General features: G+C 37.5%; 1 protein-coding gene across 1 annotated transcript in view; it reads left to right on the forward strand.

Moving 5' to 3' along the window:
- Positions 1–19585, forward strand: part of TMPRSS15 (transmembrane serine protease 15) — an 85393-nt gene that overhangs the window by 42431 nt on the left and 23377 nt on the right. Inside the window, exons 12-17 of the mRNA XM_043505736.1 lie at positions 942–1083; positions 9889–9978; positions 11348–11473; positions 11948–12088; positions 14067–14177; positions 17012–17144. Coding sequence (XP_043361671.1) covers positions 942–1083; positions 9889–9978; positions 11348–11473; positions 11948–12088; positions 14067–14177; positions 17012–17144 — 743 coding nt within the window. The remainder of the gene's footprint in view (positions 1–941; positions 1084–9888; positions 9979–11347; positions 11474–11947; positions 12089–14066; positions 14178–17011; positions 17145–19585) is intronic.

Genomic DNA, 19585 nt, shown 5'->3' on the forward strand with positions numbered 1-19585 from the left:
TAAAATATGAAACATTTGTCCCTAATGAGATTCGACCAGAAACTTTAGATTCCCAGGTAGTTCATCCAACTAATTACATAATTATATATTGGAATTCAGCTTCAAAAGGAAATGTTTTTATATCCAGCTAGGTTAAAAAAATGACTCTACTTGTATCAAAAATCAAAAAGAATTATTCTCTAGTAGAATGACTCTAGGTAGTTTTTTTTTAGCTATTCTGAATTAGACCACAAATTCATTCCATAAGTATTAGGGATGACCAGTCTTGTTATGGTGGTGAGGATGAGCAGCCATTTGAGCAAAACCACTGCTGGAAAAGAGTGCTAAAGATTGCAGTTATCATCTGAGCAAACAAATGCTCTTGTAATGTTGGTATAGTCAGTTTTCCAGGAAACCTGGATTTCCTTATAACACCATGAAGAATATTGCATTTGGCTATTCAGCTCACCAGCACTTAATATTTGGTAACAGGCCTGCTAGAGGTAATAGTAGGTTTGGGGCACAGTAACAACAGTAAATTCTCTTCTGATTAAACTAGTTCACCGCCTTATAAATCAAAGGAGATAAGCCAATTAAGGCCAGCAGAGAATTTGAACCATAATGATTCAGATTCTGTGTGTGGAAACTTCATTATAATAGATAATGAAATTATTGAATTGCATATTCAGTGTTCTGACTCATTTGATATATAGGGGATAGATGATTGTGATTCATGCTTACAAATGGAGAGATCCACTCTAGTCTTCTGTAGCGCTGTTTCACAAAGTTTTCTAGCGGGGAATTATCACTTGTCATTAGTGACCCATCAATGGAATGTCAGACCAGAGATTATGGTAGAAATTAAAAAAAATGCATGAAACAAGGGAAAATCTATTCAGAAGGCACAGATGGTTAGATCATTTAGCATTACATTCTAAATTTGTGTTTTTCATGAATTTCAGGTTATTATTGATGCCTTTAAAAACCCAGGTCAAAGTGATATTGCCCTGGATGACATTGGCCTGATAAATGGACAGTGTAAGGAAAGTATTTATCCAGAACCAACTTTGGTTCCAACAAGCACTACTCCACCTTCACTTCCCAGTAAGTCAGTTTTAAATTAAAGTACAGTATATGTTTGTTTTCTATGAGTATATTTGTTTTTAAACATTTTCAATTCTTTAATTACTTAGACCTTTATTTATAGTTACAAATCAGGGGTTAAAATCTTAGCTGGCATATATCATCAAAGCTCTGTTGTTATGCATAGGGCTGTATTGATTTACACCCATTGAGGATCAGGGCCTAGATTTTGAAAGTATCAAAGAATAAATCATTTAAATTTTTAAGGCCCACTAAAGAACTCTAATCCTGTCTTTACAATATGTAGAAAGGGAGGTTTCCTGGAATGTTAATGTTTATATTAGACTTTACATTTTGAAGCAATACAGAATAACTAGGTGGTTCGACCATGCCACACACTGACATCAGTAAGGGATTACATGGCTAAAATTTCATGCAGCTCTGACTGTGTATCCACATCTGTATTTTAACAGAGCTGAAATCTCTGTGCTTGGTAGATAACTTTCTTGTTCAAATGGGCAAGCCTCTAGTGTTCCAAGCCTGGTTTTAGAGTCAAATATGAGCATGGCAGGACCACCCAAGTTTAGGGGCACTGTCCAAATATTCCTCCTGAACAACAGTTTAATTTAAAGTTCATGAACTATTAAAAACATTGGCTGTAAACCTCCTTTCTGGTGCACCAGACTCCTCTGTCTACACCATGCCTGGAAAGTTCACAGGGAGCCATTGTGTGGAGACTACAGAGATTTAAAATTCCTGAATTTATATTGTTTGCAGGTTTTTAAACTCTTTTTTTCTTTAATGCAACCATAACTTTGTGTTTAGAACATGCATATAACACAGTGTAGAATAATATATCTGATATTAACTCAGTGGGCTAGATCCACCGATCCTTCTAGATGCCTTAGTAAACATATGAGTACAGCTGGTCAAAAAATGATGAAAATTTATTTTGTTTTGGAGATTTTTTTTGCATTTTTTGTGGGGAAAAAGATCATGGGAATTTTGATAATTAAAAGAAGAAAAGCTTTATGTGTGCCCAGAAGGTCTGAAATAATTGAAATGAACAATAAGTGCATGAGAATCCTGTTTCATACTGGATTTACTGTCCTTTATAAATCCTTCTAGTTGCTAACTTGGCAACATATAGTAAATAATGATGGTCTTAAATTAAAATAACGGAGGTAATTTATTGGCTGTGTTTCCAATCACACAAAGTACTGTTTACTAATATTGACATTCCACTAAAAATCCCATCACATGTAAATGTAAAGCATCAGTAATGGGAAGCAAACTACAACTTTTTGACTATATGATAAAAGATTAATTTTAAACCTTCCTTGCAATAAATATAAGAGGAAAGGAAAGCTCAAAAAAAAGTTTGTGTCCAAAGTTAAACTTGGACAACAAATTAATCTTAATCACCATAATAAATTAGTTTTGTTCTTTGCTTTGTAGGCCTTCATTTATGTAAAATTCTCAGTGAGTTTTCAGTATTATCTAGCAATATGGCATTCACTGAGTGTGAGAACATGGATCATTCTTGGTTCATGGAGCAGTGTGATGAAGTTATCTTAATCAATTTCAATCTGGATACATCCTTTTCCATTTGAGGTGCATTAGAAGTTGAACGTTTTTGAGATTGAAGCACATGAGTAAACTTCCACCAGTTTTTGAAATAATGCAAAAGAATTTCGAAGGATGTTCTAATGGTAAATAAATGACCAATACACTACTCAGTACCATCTGTGGAATGATGGAATCAGTATAAGAATTCTGTTTTACCATTGACAGCCATGTGCTGACCTGGTTTTAAATCTATAACACATTTCCAAAGCTGAGTTTTATCCTTTTTTCCTATGCCATTACACAAGAAATGAACATTTCTGCACAGTTGAAATATTAAATTTAATCATATATCTAAAGTATCAAGACCAACATGTAACATATAATGCATGAAAATGATGGTGAGCACCCCGATCAGATCATCTTGTCCTTCATAGTAGAAAATAAAGCATGCTTTCTGAAGACACAGGATGGTAGAAAACTATGAGCATATCTTGTTTGCTTTCTTGTAGCATTCCTGTATCTAAGGCATACTAAAAATTATCTTGTCTTTAAGCTGTCAAAAGTCCTGAGTGCTTCAAAGTAATATTGAGCTACAAAAAATAGACTTTGTGCAAGTTTACTAATGATACTGATTTCATTACAAATTTCATGTCAGAAAACAAGAGATGAGAGGAATCTGAGTTGAGTCAATTTCTTCTGCTAGACATTGTGCTTCAGTAAAATGTGGCGTTGTCTTTTGCAGTATCACAAAACACTATTGAAATGCCGAGCATTTCTGTAGCTTTTTTGCATGACTGTCAGTTCTACATTTTTATTTGCAATATTCATTGCTGTAATCTGTGAATGCTCATTTTCAAATCATGTTTTGACACTGAGCATAGCACACAAATAGAGTGGAAATGACTAGGAGTGGTTTTTGCAATTGAGTTGGTTGTATCCATCTAGATTATGATTATGGCCAATGCACAAGGGAGCTTTATGTGAGTAAGGATTCAGGGCTGGGCCCATTTTAGATTAATTAATAGAGCTGTCTTCAAAAGTGCTCAGAAAACCTTCTGTAGTGCACAGTTGCCAACTTTCACGTGGTAAATAAGCATCCTAACTTTCACAATAAACCAAAAATCAAGCTAATCCCATTTCAAAGCAAGGCCAAAACAAGCCAATCCCTAAGAACTCCAACACTCTATGTGACTCCAACACTCTATCTAGATCCCCCCGTTGTGCAGTCTGGGACTGTGGTGGGCCTGCTGTGCACCCCTGATTCTCTCTCTCCCCCAGCTTACCACTGCTTGCTCCTTCCCCCACCCCCCGCCCCTGCTTGCCAGGAGCCGATCAAAAAAAAAAAAAGAAGCTACAAGACAAACAAGCAACAAGCTATAAACCAAAAACTAGCCAACAAGCAACTCACAAGCCAATTAAGCCAAAACCAAGCCCAATTTCTGCAGTTTTTTCTGCAGGTTTGGCATGTCTGCTGTAGTGTCGTCATCAGCGGGAAAAAAATGTGTGATTGCAGTTTGTTACTAGTAACTAGCTTCAAGCATAAAGTCCAAAATAACTGCATAATACTTTTATAAACACCACTCATGATGTTGCCAATAATTTTCTAGACATGAGCAAAATCAATTACTTTTCTACTGTATTTCCTTGCCTGGGTAGTGCTTAGAGGATTGTGACTAATGTGTCTTATACTTAGACTTCACAAGATCAAATTTTACCCCAAGAAACAACAAGCCACACCATTTTAAGGTAGCTGTTGTTGCTCTTCTAAACCCATCAGATGATATTGATTCAGAAAGCCAATTAACAATTGAAATATCTGTGTATGTGTGTTTCATAATAGAATGCTAATGTCGTCATTTGTTGATCCCGTCTATAGAAAGTGGACTTCCCTATGAACCCTTTGAACCATAACTCTAACTTGACATAGTTTCTAACTCTACATAAAATGTCTATGTCTTGAGACTCCTGGCACTATTTTTTCTCTTTTAGAGCTTTTGACATTTCTTGCCAAGAATAATAGCCCTACTAAATGGGTTCCTATTTGCCTATCAAAGGAAAATATTAAGCCATTCCTTGTGTCCCAGAGCTTCCTCCTGAGAGAATTTTGTGGACAATCTCAACAGGAACTTTCCCATTGCGCAGGCGGTCTCTAAATGGCTATGGAGGAATTCATTGCTTAATTTTTGCTAAACTTGCAGTGAAAAAAACAGTGCTCTGAATATTAGGTAATTAAGATCACATTGTTTCACTGTTTGCCCTTCTACAATGGTCATCCCTCTCTAACCGCTAAGGTCCAAATATGGAATGCAATGAGTGGCAAAGACCAAAAATAGGTACACAAAACAATTCTCCATGCAGGAAAATTACAGTATAGAGGGAGTCCTTCCCTTAGGGTAAATGACTCTTCCTGTAACCTCAATTTCAATATTCTTTATTTTTATTGTAAATAATTATCAACAATAGAAGTGAGGAGACACCAGATTTGTTTTAATCATAGGTAACTCTGGGACAAAAAAGTAAAATCCCTCAAAATGAGGTATACTTAAAAGATATGGCAACAATTTTCCTCCAGTGCAGATTGGAGAGGCCCTGGAGGTTTTTCGCCTTCCTCTGTAGCATGGGGCATGGGTGACTTGAGGGAGGCTTCTCTGCTCCTTGAAGTCTTTAAACCATGATTTAAGGACTTCAATAGCTCAGACATAGGTGAGGTTTTTTATAGGAGTGGGTGGGTGAGATTCTGTGGCCTGCGCTGTGCAGGAGGTCGGACTAGATGATCAGAATGGTCCCTTCTGACCTTAGTATCTATGAATACATTTCAGACATAAACCATCTTTTATTACTGTGTTTTTTAAAAAAATAAGAGTATCAAATGCATAAGGATTTTTTCTATCAATAAAATTTCACCTCTTGTCTTCATGTGATTCCTGGCAGCTAGCTGAGTCGCACTAATGTTTGTTGAGATTGTGAATCACTGTGCATTTACAAAATCTGGGGGTTTGGTTTGCTTCTGAACAACAAAAAGAAAGGATATTCCCCAAAAGAAAAATTCACAGAATCAAATCTTAGAATAAAATATCCAAAAGTCACTGGGAAAAATCCCAAAGGGTGATATTATAAAAACATGTTTACATACAATGCATGATGACTCAGAAAGATTCGCACACCAGAATCACACTGGTTCAGATTTAAAATAGCAATGATAAGTAACTCAGTGGGAACTCCATCAAAAGGCCAACATAAAACTGTCTTCCCCTGGTTCCCAAATCTAGAAATGTTTTGTTACCTCTCCTTCATTATCATTCTCATCTTTAGTTCTTCAGATGAAGTTTGCCAAATGGAAATGATGAAATATCCCAATAAATTCCATTTTCTTCTGAGATTTTTCTTCACTTCATAGAGCTTCTTGTCTGGAGATTTTTAGTTCAATTTTGGAGACTGAAGAGGTAAATGTATTTTGATGCCAAAAGTTTAGATGCTTCTCTGAAATGAATGTACTAATCTTTGTAGGGTCACCAGTCACTAATGGAGAATGACCTCCTAGTATTTCTGATGGTCCCTTATAGTTTTGACTATGTAAGTTTCACATTCTCAGAGACAGCAGCTCAATTTCTGCCCATAGTTAAAAGAAACCCCACTTAAGTGGGGTTGCATGGGATGTGACTAAGGGCAAAGTTTGGCCCAATGAATGTTAGTAGAGATAAAATCTTGAAAAACAAACAAAGATCAGACAGATATTGCCAAGCAAACAGAATATTGCAATATGTATTGTTTTTTCCAAATCCCTCATCTCCATAAAAAATTAAGGCGTGAAAGTTTCTTAGTCAATTGTCATTAATCATAAACCCAAGAATTGGTGACTGATTTACAAATGTAGCTTTTTATTTTAGCCAAAATCTTTAATTAGATGTTTGTTTTTCTTGGTGTGCAGGATGGTGCATTCTTTTCAAGCTGCGGGACCTAAGAATTTTATCCTGTGCAGATAAAATAGTATTATTAGAGAAACAGAGAGCCAGTTTCAACCAAGAAGATATATAGATAGATAGATAGATAGATAGATTATCACTTCAAATATTCTATTCTTTACACACATGTACATGCACACACAATTCGTATGTCTTTTCTGTAGAGTAGGTTTTTTGTCAGATCATAACTCATGAGAAAAATTGTTCCATGGAAAAGACAAATGGCTAGTTTTAGCATTTAGAAAGATTATGTGAATGAGCTAATAGATATCAAATGAAGTGAAAGTAACTGACAAGTATTTGAGAAATTCAACTATCACCCATTGTACGCTTGTTCTGTAGTTGTGGCCCTTTTATCTAATAACACTGCATATCAGGGATATTAAGATCCATTATAATACAAGTCTTTTGTTGCTTTATTACAGAATACATACCATCTTTTCTAAATAGCTGGACCACCATTAGTGTAAATGATATCATCATAATTAGAATGGCAGATACTATAAGTGCTTCTGCCAATTCCTTACCATCATTTGTCTCTAGACAGCTTGTAATATATCTTGCTTGACCAAGTATAAAAGATATCTTACTAGCCAGCTGTTTAATGTAAAATTATACTTGAAATGTAACTAAAATAGTAGCTCTTAAATATTTAAAAGCAGTGACCCTTTTGAAACTCTTCCATTTAGTGTATAAATACTACGAGTGCTATCCATTTAGGCAGGCTTACTAATGCCACTGAAGTCTGGATGTATTTTCACAGGGTCCTGACTACTCACCTTAACATATTTTATTAAAATATATTTTGAAAGGCTAAGATACACATGCAGAGCTCTCAAAACTCTGTTTTAAAAAAAAACCTTTATAAGTAACCCCTACACTTGTTCAGTATAGTCACACTATAATAATAGCCTGCACGTACATAGCCCTTTTCATCCAAAAAGTTGCAAGTGTTTTAAAAAGGTGGATAAGTATTATCATCTCTATGTTACATATGGGGAAACTGCGGCATAGAGAGGAGAAATGGTTAGTTCCAGGTCACACAGTGAAGCAGTAGCTTAGCTGGGCCTAAGTCTCCTGACCTGAGTCCTCTGTTCTAGCTGTGTGTCCAGGAATGAAGGGAGAGTGCAGTGTCATAAAACAAATAAAAGCTCACATCAGCAAATGGAGCTATGGCGCTATACCAACAGTTTATGGTGGTATACACACTTATGGCTCTATAGAAATAATAATAATGGCATATCTTTAATGTTCTCTTTTAAAGCATAATCCAATTGTGGCCTGTTAAATTATTCATCTTAAAAATAGAAGAACAGAGCTAGTTTTATGCATTGCCATGCAAAACAGCTAGGTTTCCTTTCATGCCCTGAAGAAAGGAGCTGCATAGAAAACAGAGGGGAAAGAATCTCATGGCTTGAGGAAATGTTCTTTGTGGCGGGGAGACACACAGAAATAGGTTCAGAAGGTCTATTGAAAGCATTGCTAAAGCTTTTCCTATAGGGTTAGATTAGATAATTTGTAATATTAAGTGGTCTGGGCTAAAAGCTTCCCTGTGTTTCATTGGCTCACTGGGGAAGAATTCTTCCTTTCACTCACCAATGCATCTGCACAGGAGTAGGGAAGGATACCCTCCTAGTGCTCTATTGAACACAATTATAACAATTCCTAGTAATAATTCTAAGCTTTTCACAGGCCTTGGTTAGTGCATCTGCTGCCATACTGGTCTCTTAGGGCAGGATCCACCAGTTTGATGGTATAGTCAGGTCCCTGATTTTTGGGGTGCATGCTCCAGTTAGTAGTTTGCAATAGAGGGGTTTGCAAGTGATCCTTTTGGATGAGCACTAAAGTGAGTTCCAGAGCCCATTTCTCTTCTCACTCTCATCATCATCTGGAACTATCCTACCCTCTGCTGGCAATAGAGCTCAAGCACTCACTGTACAGCCTACATCCCTTGTTCCATCTCTTGCATGGCCTTAGCCAAGGATTGGCAGGTTTTTCCTTTTTACAGGTAATACCATGATTGGCAGTACAGTGTGGTAAGGGATGCTCTAGAATAGCTCACTGCATTCAAATCTCACTGTATTTAAAGCTGCCTACAAGAGTCAGAAACTCAATTCCCTTTGGGATTTGGGTATCCAAATTCCTTAGGCGACTTTGAAAATCTCAGCCCTAGAATTTTACTGTGGTATTTAAACAAGAGCGCAATACAGAAGTATAGGAAATCATTCAAGATATTGTGGTAGGCTAATGCTTTAATTATGGCCAAAGCTGAATGAAAAAGCATGAAATCTTTTCCCCCAAAAATTTCTTGGCATTATTTTTCACATATATATGAAAAATAGTCATTATATATATGAATGACAAAAATTTTAAATGACTAATTATCTGACCTACTTTGTCATTTTAGTTCCACATGGTCTCCATTAATAATTTATTCAGTGGACAAAGAAAGGAAAGGACCTCTGATGTGTCTAAGAGCATCACGTATTTTCCAAGGCTAGCAAATCAAATACAAAGACATTTAGAAAGAGAGTAAATGACAGAGATGTTGCTAACTAAAATTCCAAGGTTTGCATTAATCTGTATGGGTTTTTCTTGTTAATCTTGAATAACAGGCATTTAAAATATTGTACAGCCAAACAATACAGTGTATGTTTAAAACTTTTCATGTATAAAGCCTTCAAGCTCTGCTCTCATGTAATTTTAGGCATCCTTGATCAACAAATAAGGGATAGATTGTGACCATTTCCTCTGCCAGAGTTCAAGAGGAGGGCTTCACAAAGAGTGGTGACACTTGCAACACTTGTGTTCCCCAGAACACAAGAACCACATAAGCAATAGAATCTACAAACAGGCTTTTGATGGAAGCGCAGTACTGCCCAGCTCTGCATCAGCCAGCAGAGCTGACTGGCTCTGGACAGTCGTGCATATTATATCTTCTTAAGGAGAAGAGCAGCTGCTATATTCCCTAGGAGCTCTGTAAATACTCTGCTTCCCTGAGACTCAGTGGTCACACTGAGGTTGATTGACTCCTCACTGCCCGTGGTTCACAATTGTGTATTAATAGCACCGTCTGGCTCTGAACCTTCATACTGTTACTGTAAAGTTGAATGCAGTTCATTCTCTTTATAAAAATGTTGCTGTTCTTTCCAGGTCTATAAAGCAGAAGGAAATACCATTAAGTGACCATTAAATGTATGACCTGTAATTTTATAGATTGGAACATGGTCTTTCTAGTAATTGGTTGCACAAAGAGGCAATAGGTGACATATTTCTGAAACTCTTTCTCTTTTAGCTGACTGTGGGGGACCATTTGAACTCTGGGAACCAAATACTACATTCAGCTCTACAAATTTCCCGAACAATTACCCACACCAAGCTTCCTGTAAGTCTCCCCTCCCCCAGATCTTAGGGGAGGATTAGTACAATAAAAATGGAAATAGATTATAGGAACTATGTGCTGTGAGGAAGGAGAAGAAACCTTGCTGTATAATTGGATAACTGTTAATTGAGAGCTGTGTTGGCAACTTGCCAGGAGGCTGAGGTACCGGATGTTAGCTAGCTGATAAATCCACTCTCAGTTCTGGTGCACACACCACAGCAATATGGGAGCTGTCATTTCTGTAGTCTGCTTTTAGACGGAAATACAGTGAGGGTAGCAACAGGCCACACTGAAGAACTCTATGTCAGTTTGCTGTATGTGGCCTGCAGGCAGCGTTTTAATCGTACCTCCTATAAAATAATTAATTTTAAAATATTTTATGTGGAAGAACATTTATGTGTATTTTGTGAGTGGTTTTGATTGGAGATTCTCCTCTCGCAGTGGTGTAAATCAAGAGTTACTCCACCGAAGTTAATGGAGGTAAAACTGGTGTAAGTCAGAAGAAGATGGGGCCACGATGTTTTGATAATGTACAATATTTGCTGCTGATGCTTGAAGTGAAGAAGAAAACACTATTGTTGCTTTTCAATTAAATTTAAATTTTGTTCAGTTGTTGTAGGAGAGCTGTGTGAATTCTCTGTGCTAATCAAATGAAATCAAATCCTGTTTGTTTTGTTTGTTTTTTTGTCACATTAAAGTATGGTATCCTACTTTCAAACACTAATTCCACAAGATACTTAATCACATGGCCTTACTTTAAGCATGTGCAGGTCACTGATAGTGAGGCCATGGTTAAAGTTAGGTATGAGCTTAATTACCTTGTTGAATTGGGTCTTAGTATGGGATCCAAAACATTCTGAGCATTGCATGGTTATCAGAAAAAGATTGCCAGTTACATCCTACTTATGCTGCTCTATATGTCTTTGGGCAATTCTGGTCACATGAGTTTTCACTTTGTGGAGAAAGAGTACATGTACTCTTTTTGTTTGCTTGTTTGTTTTCTGACAAACAAATCTTTCCTTTCAATACACCCCAAGCTGCAAAGATTTTTTCCATAGAAGGAGCGTAATTGGAATGACCACACCTATGCCATATGATTCTCTTAATTAAATAATGCTGATACTATTGCACCGAATTTAAGTGACAAGAAAGATCATTTGGAATTAGGCCCCTCAATATCTTTAAAAATATGACCCTTAGTAACTGATGAAAATAGGATTTAGGCTTCTTAATCACTGAGGTGCTTTTGAAAATTTTACCCAAGATCTTTTTCCTCATGGCCTGTCAAAATGCAAATACTACCGTAAATATAAAGCATGTGGGGGTTTTTTCGTTTGGTTTTTATTCGTTTTTAATTTGAGTTGTTTTCTAGGTGTGTGGTATTTAAATGCTGGAAAAGGAAAAAACATTCAGCTTCATTTTCAATATTTTGAGCTGGAAAATATCTATGATGTTGTTGAAATCAGAGATGGAAGAGGAGCGGATTCCTTGTTTTTAGGCAAGTACCACATATTGAATTATATGATGAATGAAATCGGACAATTCTAGCAATCTGATCAACATGATGGAAAAGGAATTAGGGGTGTCTAATTTTATCTGTATTTTGGGATTATCCATAATACTTGGGAGTTAATCAGAAGGCATGAGGATATATTTAATTTATGTGATCCTGTCAAGACTTATGCACATGCTTAACTTTCCACACAGGAGTACTCCCATTGTAGCTCAGCACACATGTAAGTGTTGACAGGACCAAGACTTATGCTGCTATATTAATGTGTCAGGTTTGGAATATATACCTTCCTTGTTATAAATACTGCAAGGATGTGGGAGGCTTGGGAAATAATTACTACCCATATGTTGCTATCTCTCAATTTAAAGATGTAATACCTTTCATCCTATGGCATCCCAAAACATCTGACAATCCATCTAACACATCACTGCAATGTACTCATCTTTTCCTTGAGAATAGCTGTCTATACAGGACGAAACCCTGTTCCAGATGTCTTCTCCACCACTAACCAGATGACAGTACTCTTCATTACTGACAAATCTGCAACTCAGAAAGGATTTCTTGCAAATTTCACTACTGGTTATAATCTTGGTATGCCTCGTGAGTAAAGTTCACTATCTGTTGTATTTAAACAGACACAATTATGCTCTAACAAAGTTAAGATTGTAGAAGAAGTTATATGAAATTGGGAACAGCAAAAGCAGGACGCAGCACGTCGGTCAAAACTTTGGATTATCTGATCATGAACAGCTGTTGTCACTGTAACATCATTTAAACAGGCTTCAGAGTAGCAGCCGGGTTAATCTGTATCTGCAAAAAGAAAAGGAGGACTTGTGGCACCTTAGACTAACAAATTTATTTGAGCACAAGCTTTTGTGAGCTACAGCTCACTTGATGAAGTGAGCTGTAGCTCACTTGATGAAGTGAGCTGTAGCTCACGAAAGCTTGTGCTCAAATAAATTTGTTAGTCTCTAAGGTGCCACAAGTCCTCCTTTTCTTTTATCATTTAAACAATATTAAATTTAACCAAATTCTGCACGTCTAGAACTCTGTGCAGTACCACTGGATTTAAGGCAGAATTTGACTCAGTATTTTCAAGTTTACAATATTATTTTAATAAAAATATATGGAAAGTTACCTACATGTATTAATTATGTTCATGCCCAATAATCAGAATACCTCTCTGTGAGTCATTTTGGTCCATCATGGGCTGTATTTAGGAAATTTTTATAAAATATTTAATGTGGACCTGATAAATAAGAACAGATTACTGTACACAGTAACTATGGGCCAGATTTTTGAAAGGTATTTAGGTGCTTAACAGTGCAAATAGGAGATTTTCAGAAGTCCCTAGGCACCTAACTGCCCCTTTAAACGTGTCTAGGTGCCTAACTTCCATTGAAATCAATGGGAGTTAGGTGCTTAGGCACTTTTGAAAATCCTATGTGGTGCCTATCTATATTTTAAGGTGCCTTTAAAAATCCAGTCCTTTTTGTTTACTGGGAATGGGCAAATAACTGCTCTTCCCAAAAGTGGTTCAAAAGATTTTGGCAGTGAGCAGCAGCTGAGCTATTTTGAAAATTTGGCCCTAATTGTGGGTGCTGAACACTTGAAAATCTGGGGATCCAAAGAATTTTTGGAAACCTGGCCCATTGTGTGTATAACGTGTATAATTGTTTTAATCAATATTGTGTCAAAGGCCAGATGTGTTTGTATGACTCTCCTTGATTATTATATCCCTTATTTTACCAAAAGACAAAACAATGGATTCCCCTTAAACAAAGGTATAAAATTTCAGCTACAGTAGCCAGAAAGCAAAGTAAACTGAAATAAACATGCTTGTCAATAGACTAGGCAGTTTTTTCCATTTCCTTGCTCCCTAATTTAATCTGTAAGCAATGCAATTCAAAAAATTATATTAACTAGAGAAAACAAATGTAGCTGTATATTCTGAAGGAATGTAACTTTCTTCTGTTATGCAGTAGACTGAACTAGAGTACACTTAGCTTGGTGCATGCATCCTTTCTTCCTATCCCCTCCATTCCACCGCAATACTTCTCCCCAGACAAGATTTTTTTTTTAAAGTGACTCATGATTTTGGGTGCCTCCGGATTTGGGTGCCCAATTTTTGAGATGCCTTAAAGAAGCCTGATTTATGGAAAGTGCAGAGCACCCAGTACCCAAAATCTTTAGTCACTTTTGAAAACTGTCCTAAACCCATTGAAGTCAATGGGACTTTTGGCATTGACTTCAGTGGGACCAGAATGTCACCCATGGTCTATGTTCCTTTCTCACCCCTCAGACGTGTATCGTATTTAACAATTGAACACCAGTAACTAAACAGTATTAACAATAACTCTAAGAGATGTTACCATGTAGTTGTTTCAATTTAACTTCTTTGTATAAATTTTAAAAACCCATGTGTTTCCATAACAATAAGATACCAGTGAAGAGCCCCTGCTCATTTCATCACTGGATTCACAGTTTCGTCCCTTCAGTCAGGTTGGATGATCTGTGTTTATTAGTCTTACTCTCTGATTATGGTTTTGTTTCCTTCGTTGACCAAATCTTTCTGCAGAACCCTGTGGACCCAATGATTATCAGTGTGGAAGTGGGGAATGTATACCCCTTGCTAACCTTTGCGACAAACAACGGCAGTGTAAAGATGGCTCTGATGAAGCGGAGTGTGGTAAGTGTTTGTTTTCCTCTTACCCAAAGAGCATTACATGTATTTTCAATAATTTCTTTTCTTTTTATTTTATTACTTTTTTATTAAAGGAAATAACCATTCAGGAAAGAACAAATGTAAAGAGGCAGAACCTCCGCAGATGTAAATTGACATAGCTCCATTTATTTCAATGGAGCTGTGCCGAATTACACAAGCTGAAGGTCTGGCTTGAAGTCACAGAGAAAGAGAGAACAAAGTGAGTCATTCTGTGACATTGCATGTAAATGGGCAAATAGCCCTGTGAAAGCAGGGAGTGTCCTCAACACTTTAAGGTGTAGGCTACTTAAAATGCCAGGAGAATGTTCTTTTTCAGTTGTACGGTTAGTTCTACCACAGTAAGCAGGCAGATTTCTCTTCTAAGAAAACCAGTCTGACTGCTGGTTATTGCAACGTAATTACGGCTTGTAAACCTCTGCTCCCATGCCTGACCCACAGAGCTTGCCTAGGCTCTGTCTCATACAAGTGTTGGAGCAGCATTATGACTGCTTTTCACAGCTGCTCATATGTGCAGGTTTCCATGACAACAAGAGCAACAGCTGCTGACATGCTATCATCAGTGAAGATAATAAAAAATTAAATGCACAGTACATAGTTTTGTTTCATGTAAAATGGAAATAATAGCCCCCAAATGACCATTTATATGCAAAAACTATGTTAAAATCATGTTGGGTCTGGCAAAAAATGAAATTGCTATTTCTGGCAAAGTGCTGTAGACCACAAATGGGAACATTTAAGGGCAAGCTTTTAGACTCAGATACACATTTGTTGCCTTTGGTTGGTTTAAGGAAGACTTCTAGGGCCAAGATATGACCATAGACATATGCTGGCAGCTCCCATTGACTTAAACTGGAACTGTGTGCATGCATCCAAAAGCAGAATTTGACTCTTTCCATTATTTCAGTGTGTTCTTTTCGAGTGTGAGAATGTCGTTGTCTTTTTTTTTTTTTCCTAATTTCATAAAATAAACTGACCTGCAGCTTCCACCTACAGGAAAAGCTGTGAACATAATTATTTTAACTAAGAACAGCTGGAAAAGATTTCCAACCATTTATATTGCAGATTTAAAATATGGATAAAGCAGTCATTTCCTGTCCCGTTATTATGTACTTGATCCCAAAGAAATGTTTTTGGCACAGATTGCTTTACACCTTCTTTTGAGTTAGACATCTAAGGCTGAGTGAGCTGTTACCAAAACGAAACAACCCCTCCCCCCACCCCAAGAACTGACCTTAACCTCAGTCTAAGCTTCAAAAAACAGTGAAAAGTCAACTAGCCCCCATTTAGTCCCCAAAATTTCTCCTAATTTTGCTGAAACCCATTTCAAGATCTCATCAGCTGTGGCAATCAAGCTAAACTAACTACCATCTTCAAATACTCTAGTTCCTGGGGCTTCTTGAGGATCATAGAAAAGTCAACATATTCTAAAGCTTTCTCACCTAGAGAAGCTTGTTAATATATTGAAGATTGAGATTAGCAGTTGTTTGGGTCCCAGTATCAGAACTCCCTGCATCCCTTACCAACATTACCAAAATAGGAGAATCTGTTAAGAATCATATGTGAATCAGGGATTTCAGGGGCTTGTTGGAAATGGGGGAAAAGGAATTGTAGTTCATGGGAAGATAAAGAATTTCAAGGGGATAGTCAAGGGGAAGAGAGTCAAAAGAAAGGCAGAAAGTTCTGACTGAGACCGAAGAGAGGGAAAGAGAGCTCTCCCAGTGAAGATGCCGCTAATGTTTTCTGGGTTTATCCAAGCTTCCTGACATTTTAGGTTTGCCAGTCACTAGTTACTATACATCATCTCTGCCTTGTAATGATATATTTCACCAATATGAATACCAGAAGGATCATACTTCTACTAATTGCATACTGAAAAAGACATTCTCAAAGCTCTGCTGTGTGATGTTTTAGCTACAGCCAGTCAGGAATATTTAGCAGATTTTTTTTAATGGAAAATGTTGTTTCTACACAATCAGAAATTTTCACCAGAAAATGTTGATTTTTGTGGGGAGAAAAATGTTCATTTTTCCACTGGGAAAATTGAAATGTAATGGTTCATTTAGGTCAGGCTGACAATAATTTTTCATCGCCTGAGCTGCAGCAGCGCCTGACCAGAGTCATAGTTTGGAGTCTTCATGCTGTCTGTCTCCACTTAAACAGATTAAAGCACCAATGAGCCTCCACAGCAGCCCATGGAGGTGCAGTTTAATGTTGAACAAAACCAAAACAAAGCATTTCATCATTTCCAGATTGAATATTTTTTTAACTTTTTGCTCTGTGGAAAAAATCTGACATTTCAACTTTTAGTCCCAATTAATGATGAAAGCAAATGTTGAAATATCAGAATTTCTCACAGGATGAAAATTCCAGTTTTCAGTCAGCTCTGGTTTTAACTTAATCTCCAATTGGTTTTCGTGAAAATTGAGTAGCTAAATCATTGTACAATAGTTTGAAAAAGGGGATGATACCGGCCAGGAAGGGGCCTTGGATAGATTGGTTGGAACATTTGCTGCTTCAGCACATCAACTCAATAGCTTCCATTGACAAGATTCCTAAGATTCCCCTGGCTGTAAACTAAAACTCTCTCCCATGTCAGAAATGCCAGAGGAAGTGGCAGTAGCGTGCCTGCTTCCTGTTGGCTTGTGTCACCTCTGCGGCACAGGGTTCCTCACTGCTGCTAGGCTGTGTAATTTACACTTTCCTCTGCCAGCACTAGTGAATCTGGCTTGCTGTCTGTTATATTTCCAGTATTATAAGCCTAGCTGCCAATCCATATGTCTGGGTTTTTTTGTCCACAGTGCGTTTGTTTAATGGTTCTCTAAGCATCAATGGATTGGTACAGTTCAGGATTGAGAATAATTGGTCTATAGCATGTGCAGATTACTGGAGTGAGCAGATTTCAAATGAAGTTTGTCAGCTGCTAGGACTAGGGTAAGTAATGTTGTTTGTTTGTCTTTGTCAGCACCTCATTTATGTATCTATTGCATATGAAACATATTTGTTCTTCTCTAGGTGGTTTGAACAACTTCAGGATTGTCCAAAAAAGGAAGCATGCGCATATCTGTGGAGCAAGGATTGGCAACCTTTGGCCCACGGCCAGCGCCACTTTCCGCAGTCCCCTTTGTCCTGGAACGGCAAACTGCGGCCAGTGGGAGCTGCGATCACTGAACCTGCGGACACGGCTGGTAAAAAAAAAACTGGCCCAGCCTGCCAGGGGGCTTACCCTGGTGGGCCGCAGGCCAAAGGTTGCCGATCCCTGCTGTGGAGCATGACAATGATATATATTTAAAAGACTATCCTTTGGATTTCCAGGTTCTATCTGGATATAAAATGCTGGAAAAACTAAAATACTTCCAGAGAGGCTGTCTCCATGTTGTCAGTTTCTTACCTCACCAAAACCAGGAAATCCAGAAATCTCATGAGAGAGCCTTTTTTTTTTCCATGAGATTTCCAGCCTGATGCCCAAATCTCTGTGGTATGGAAAAGTCTCTAACTGTTATATATAGCACTTTCTTGAAATGAACCTCTTGTGGCTTGATCATTATTCTTTATTGCATTTATATCAATATTCTTTATTGCATCTGTCAAAAAACGTAACATTTTTATACACACTTCCAACTGGGGAAAAGAAACCAAATCTTATATATTTCATCAAAGAAACTTAAAAGTTATAGGTATTGGTAAATTTTCATATAGTCCCATGAGAGTTCATATAGTATGTTGCCAGACATTAGAAAGAGTTCTCTGAAAAAAATGTAAATTAAATTTATTTTAAGCAGTTTAATGTGTAAGAACTCCAGTGAAAAAATTGAGTCATCTTCCTATGTTCTTTCTGGAAAGCCACAGACAAAAAAAATAAAGACTCCTGTTTCTATGTTTGTCTTTCAAGTCACTTTCAACTTATTTCACTTGATAAGTTGAAAAATAAAGTTTTAAGTTGGTCCTCCAAGTCACTACCTTCTGTACCCACTAAAATCTCTTTTTAAAATGCATTTTATTTGTTTGAGGCTTTCTCCAAGGTTCTTTCAGCATTAGTCTTTCTTCAAATGGCAAGGATCAGTCCTAATAATATTACTTGGCATTTGCATGGTGCTTTTTAGCTCAGTCAAATCCTTCTGCAGTGCTTACTCAGGCGTGGGAGCACTCCACTTCCTGGCCTCCAAGTGGTGGAGGGTCCTGCCATTTGTATCCTGTCCCCTACTTCTGCAGGTTCCTCCCATCTTCTGTGACTAAGGGATGGGCAAAATATTAGTCCCCATTATCAAAATATTGGCTCTTCATTCTCCTTACTTCCCAAGAGCTATCACAGAACACCAAAAACTCCAGTGTCCATTTGTACTATACCAGTGTTCTGTGCAATAATGGCCCATCTTCTGGTCTATCTGGTTTTAAGATTCTACTCGATAAGTTTATGGAGGAGATGGTATGATGGAATAATGTGATTTTTGGTAAGTAATTGATCTTTAAATATTCAGGGTAAATAGGACTAATCCCCTGAGATGGGATATTAGATGGATGGGATCTGAGTTACCCAGGAAAGAATTTTCTGTAGTATCTGGCTGGTGAATCTTGCCCATATGCTCAGGGTTCAGCTGATTGCCATATTTGGGGTCGGGAAGGAATTTTCCTCCAGTGCAGATTGGAGAGGCCCTGGAGGTTTTTCACCTTCCTCTGTAGCATGGGGCATGGGCCACTTGAGGGAGACTTCTCTGCTCCTTGAAGTCTTTAAACCACGATTTGAGGACTTCAATAGCTCAGACATAGGTGAGGTTTTTCGTAGGAGTGGGTGGGTGAGATTCTGTGGCCTGCACTGTGCAGGAGGTCAGACTAGATGATCAGAATGGTCCCTTCTGACCTTAGTATCTCTGAATCTTACTGCGCTTCTTTACGGTCATTTGGATATGTAATGGCAGCTCTTCAGAACATTTGAAAACAGATCATATTTGATTGAGGTTCAAGGCCAAATTCTTTGCCAATGTAAATCCATTGACTTCATTGTGCCAGCAGAAAATCTGGCCTCTAGTCTGCTGGGAAATAGCTTCTAAATTCTAAATATAAAGACATCTTGAAATTTTATGATTTGTGGAAAAAAATGTGAACATTCATCCTACTTTGATCAGCTATAGAGCTGTTAAAAAAAAGTCAAAATTGGAAATTGTAATGAAAAAGTGAAGTATTTTTCATGAAAACTTGTACTGTGACCTGACCTGTTCTAGAAGTATCTAATATTGCACTTTAAAAAAAAAATAAAGCACCCTATAGCTAGAGAGGTTTTGCAAAAGCCACTGTTTTGGTGGGGGATGACCCACAGAAACAGCAATGTAGTTTATATGATCTGGCTCTGGCTGTCACTTGGCAGGGGTGAACAAGAA

This window comes from Dermochelys coriacea, chromosome 1 (genome assembly GCF_009764565.3).
Source record: "Dermochelys coriacea isolate rDerCor1 chromosome 1, rDerCor1.pri.v4, whole genome shotgun sequence".
Taxonomy (NCBI): Eukaryota; Metazoa; Chordata; order Testudines; family Dermochelyidae; genus Dermochelys; species Dermochelys coriacea.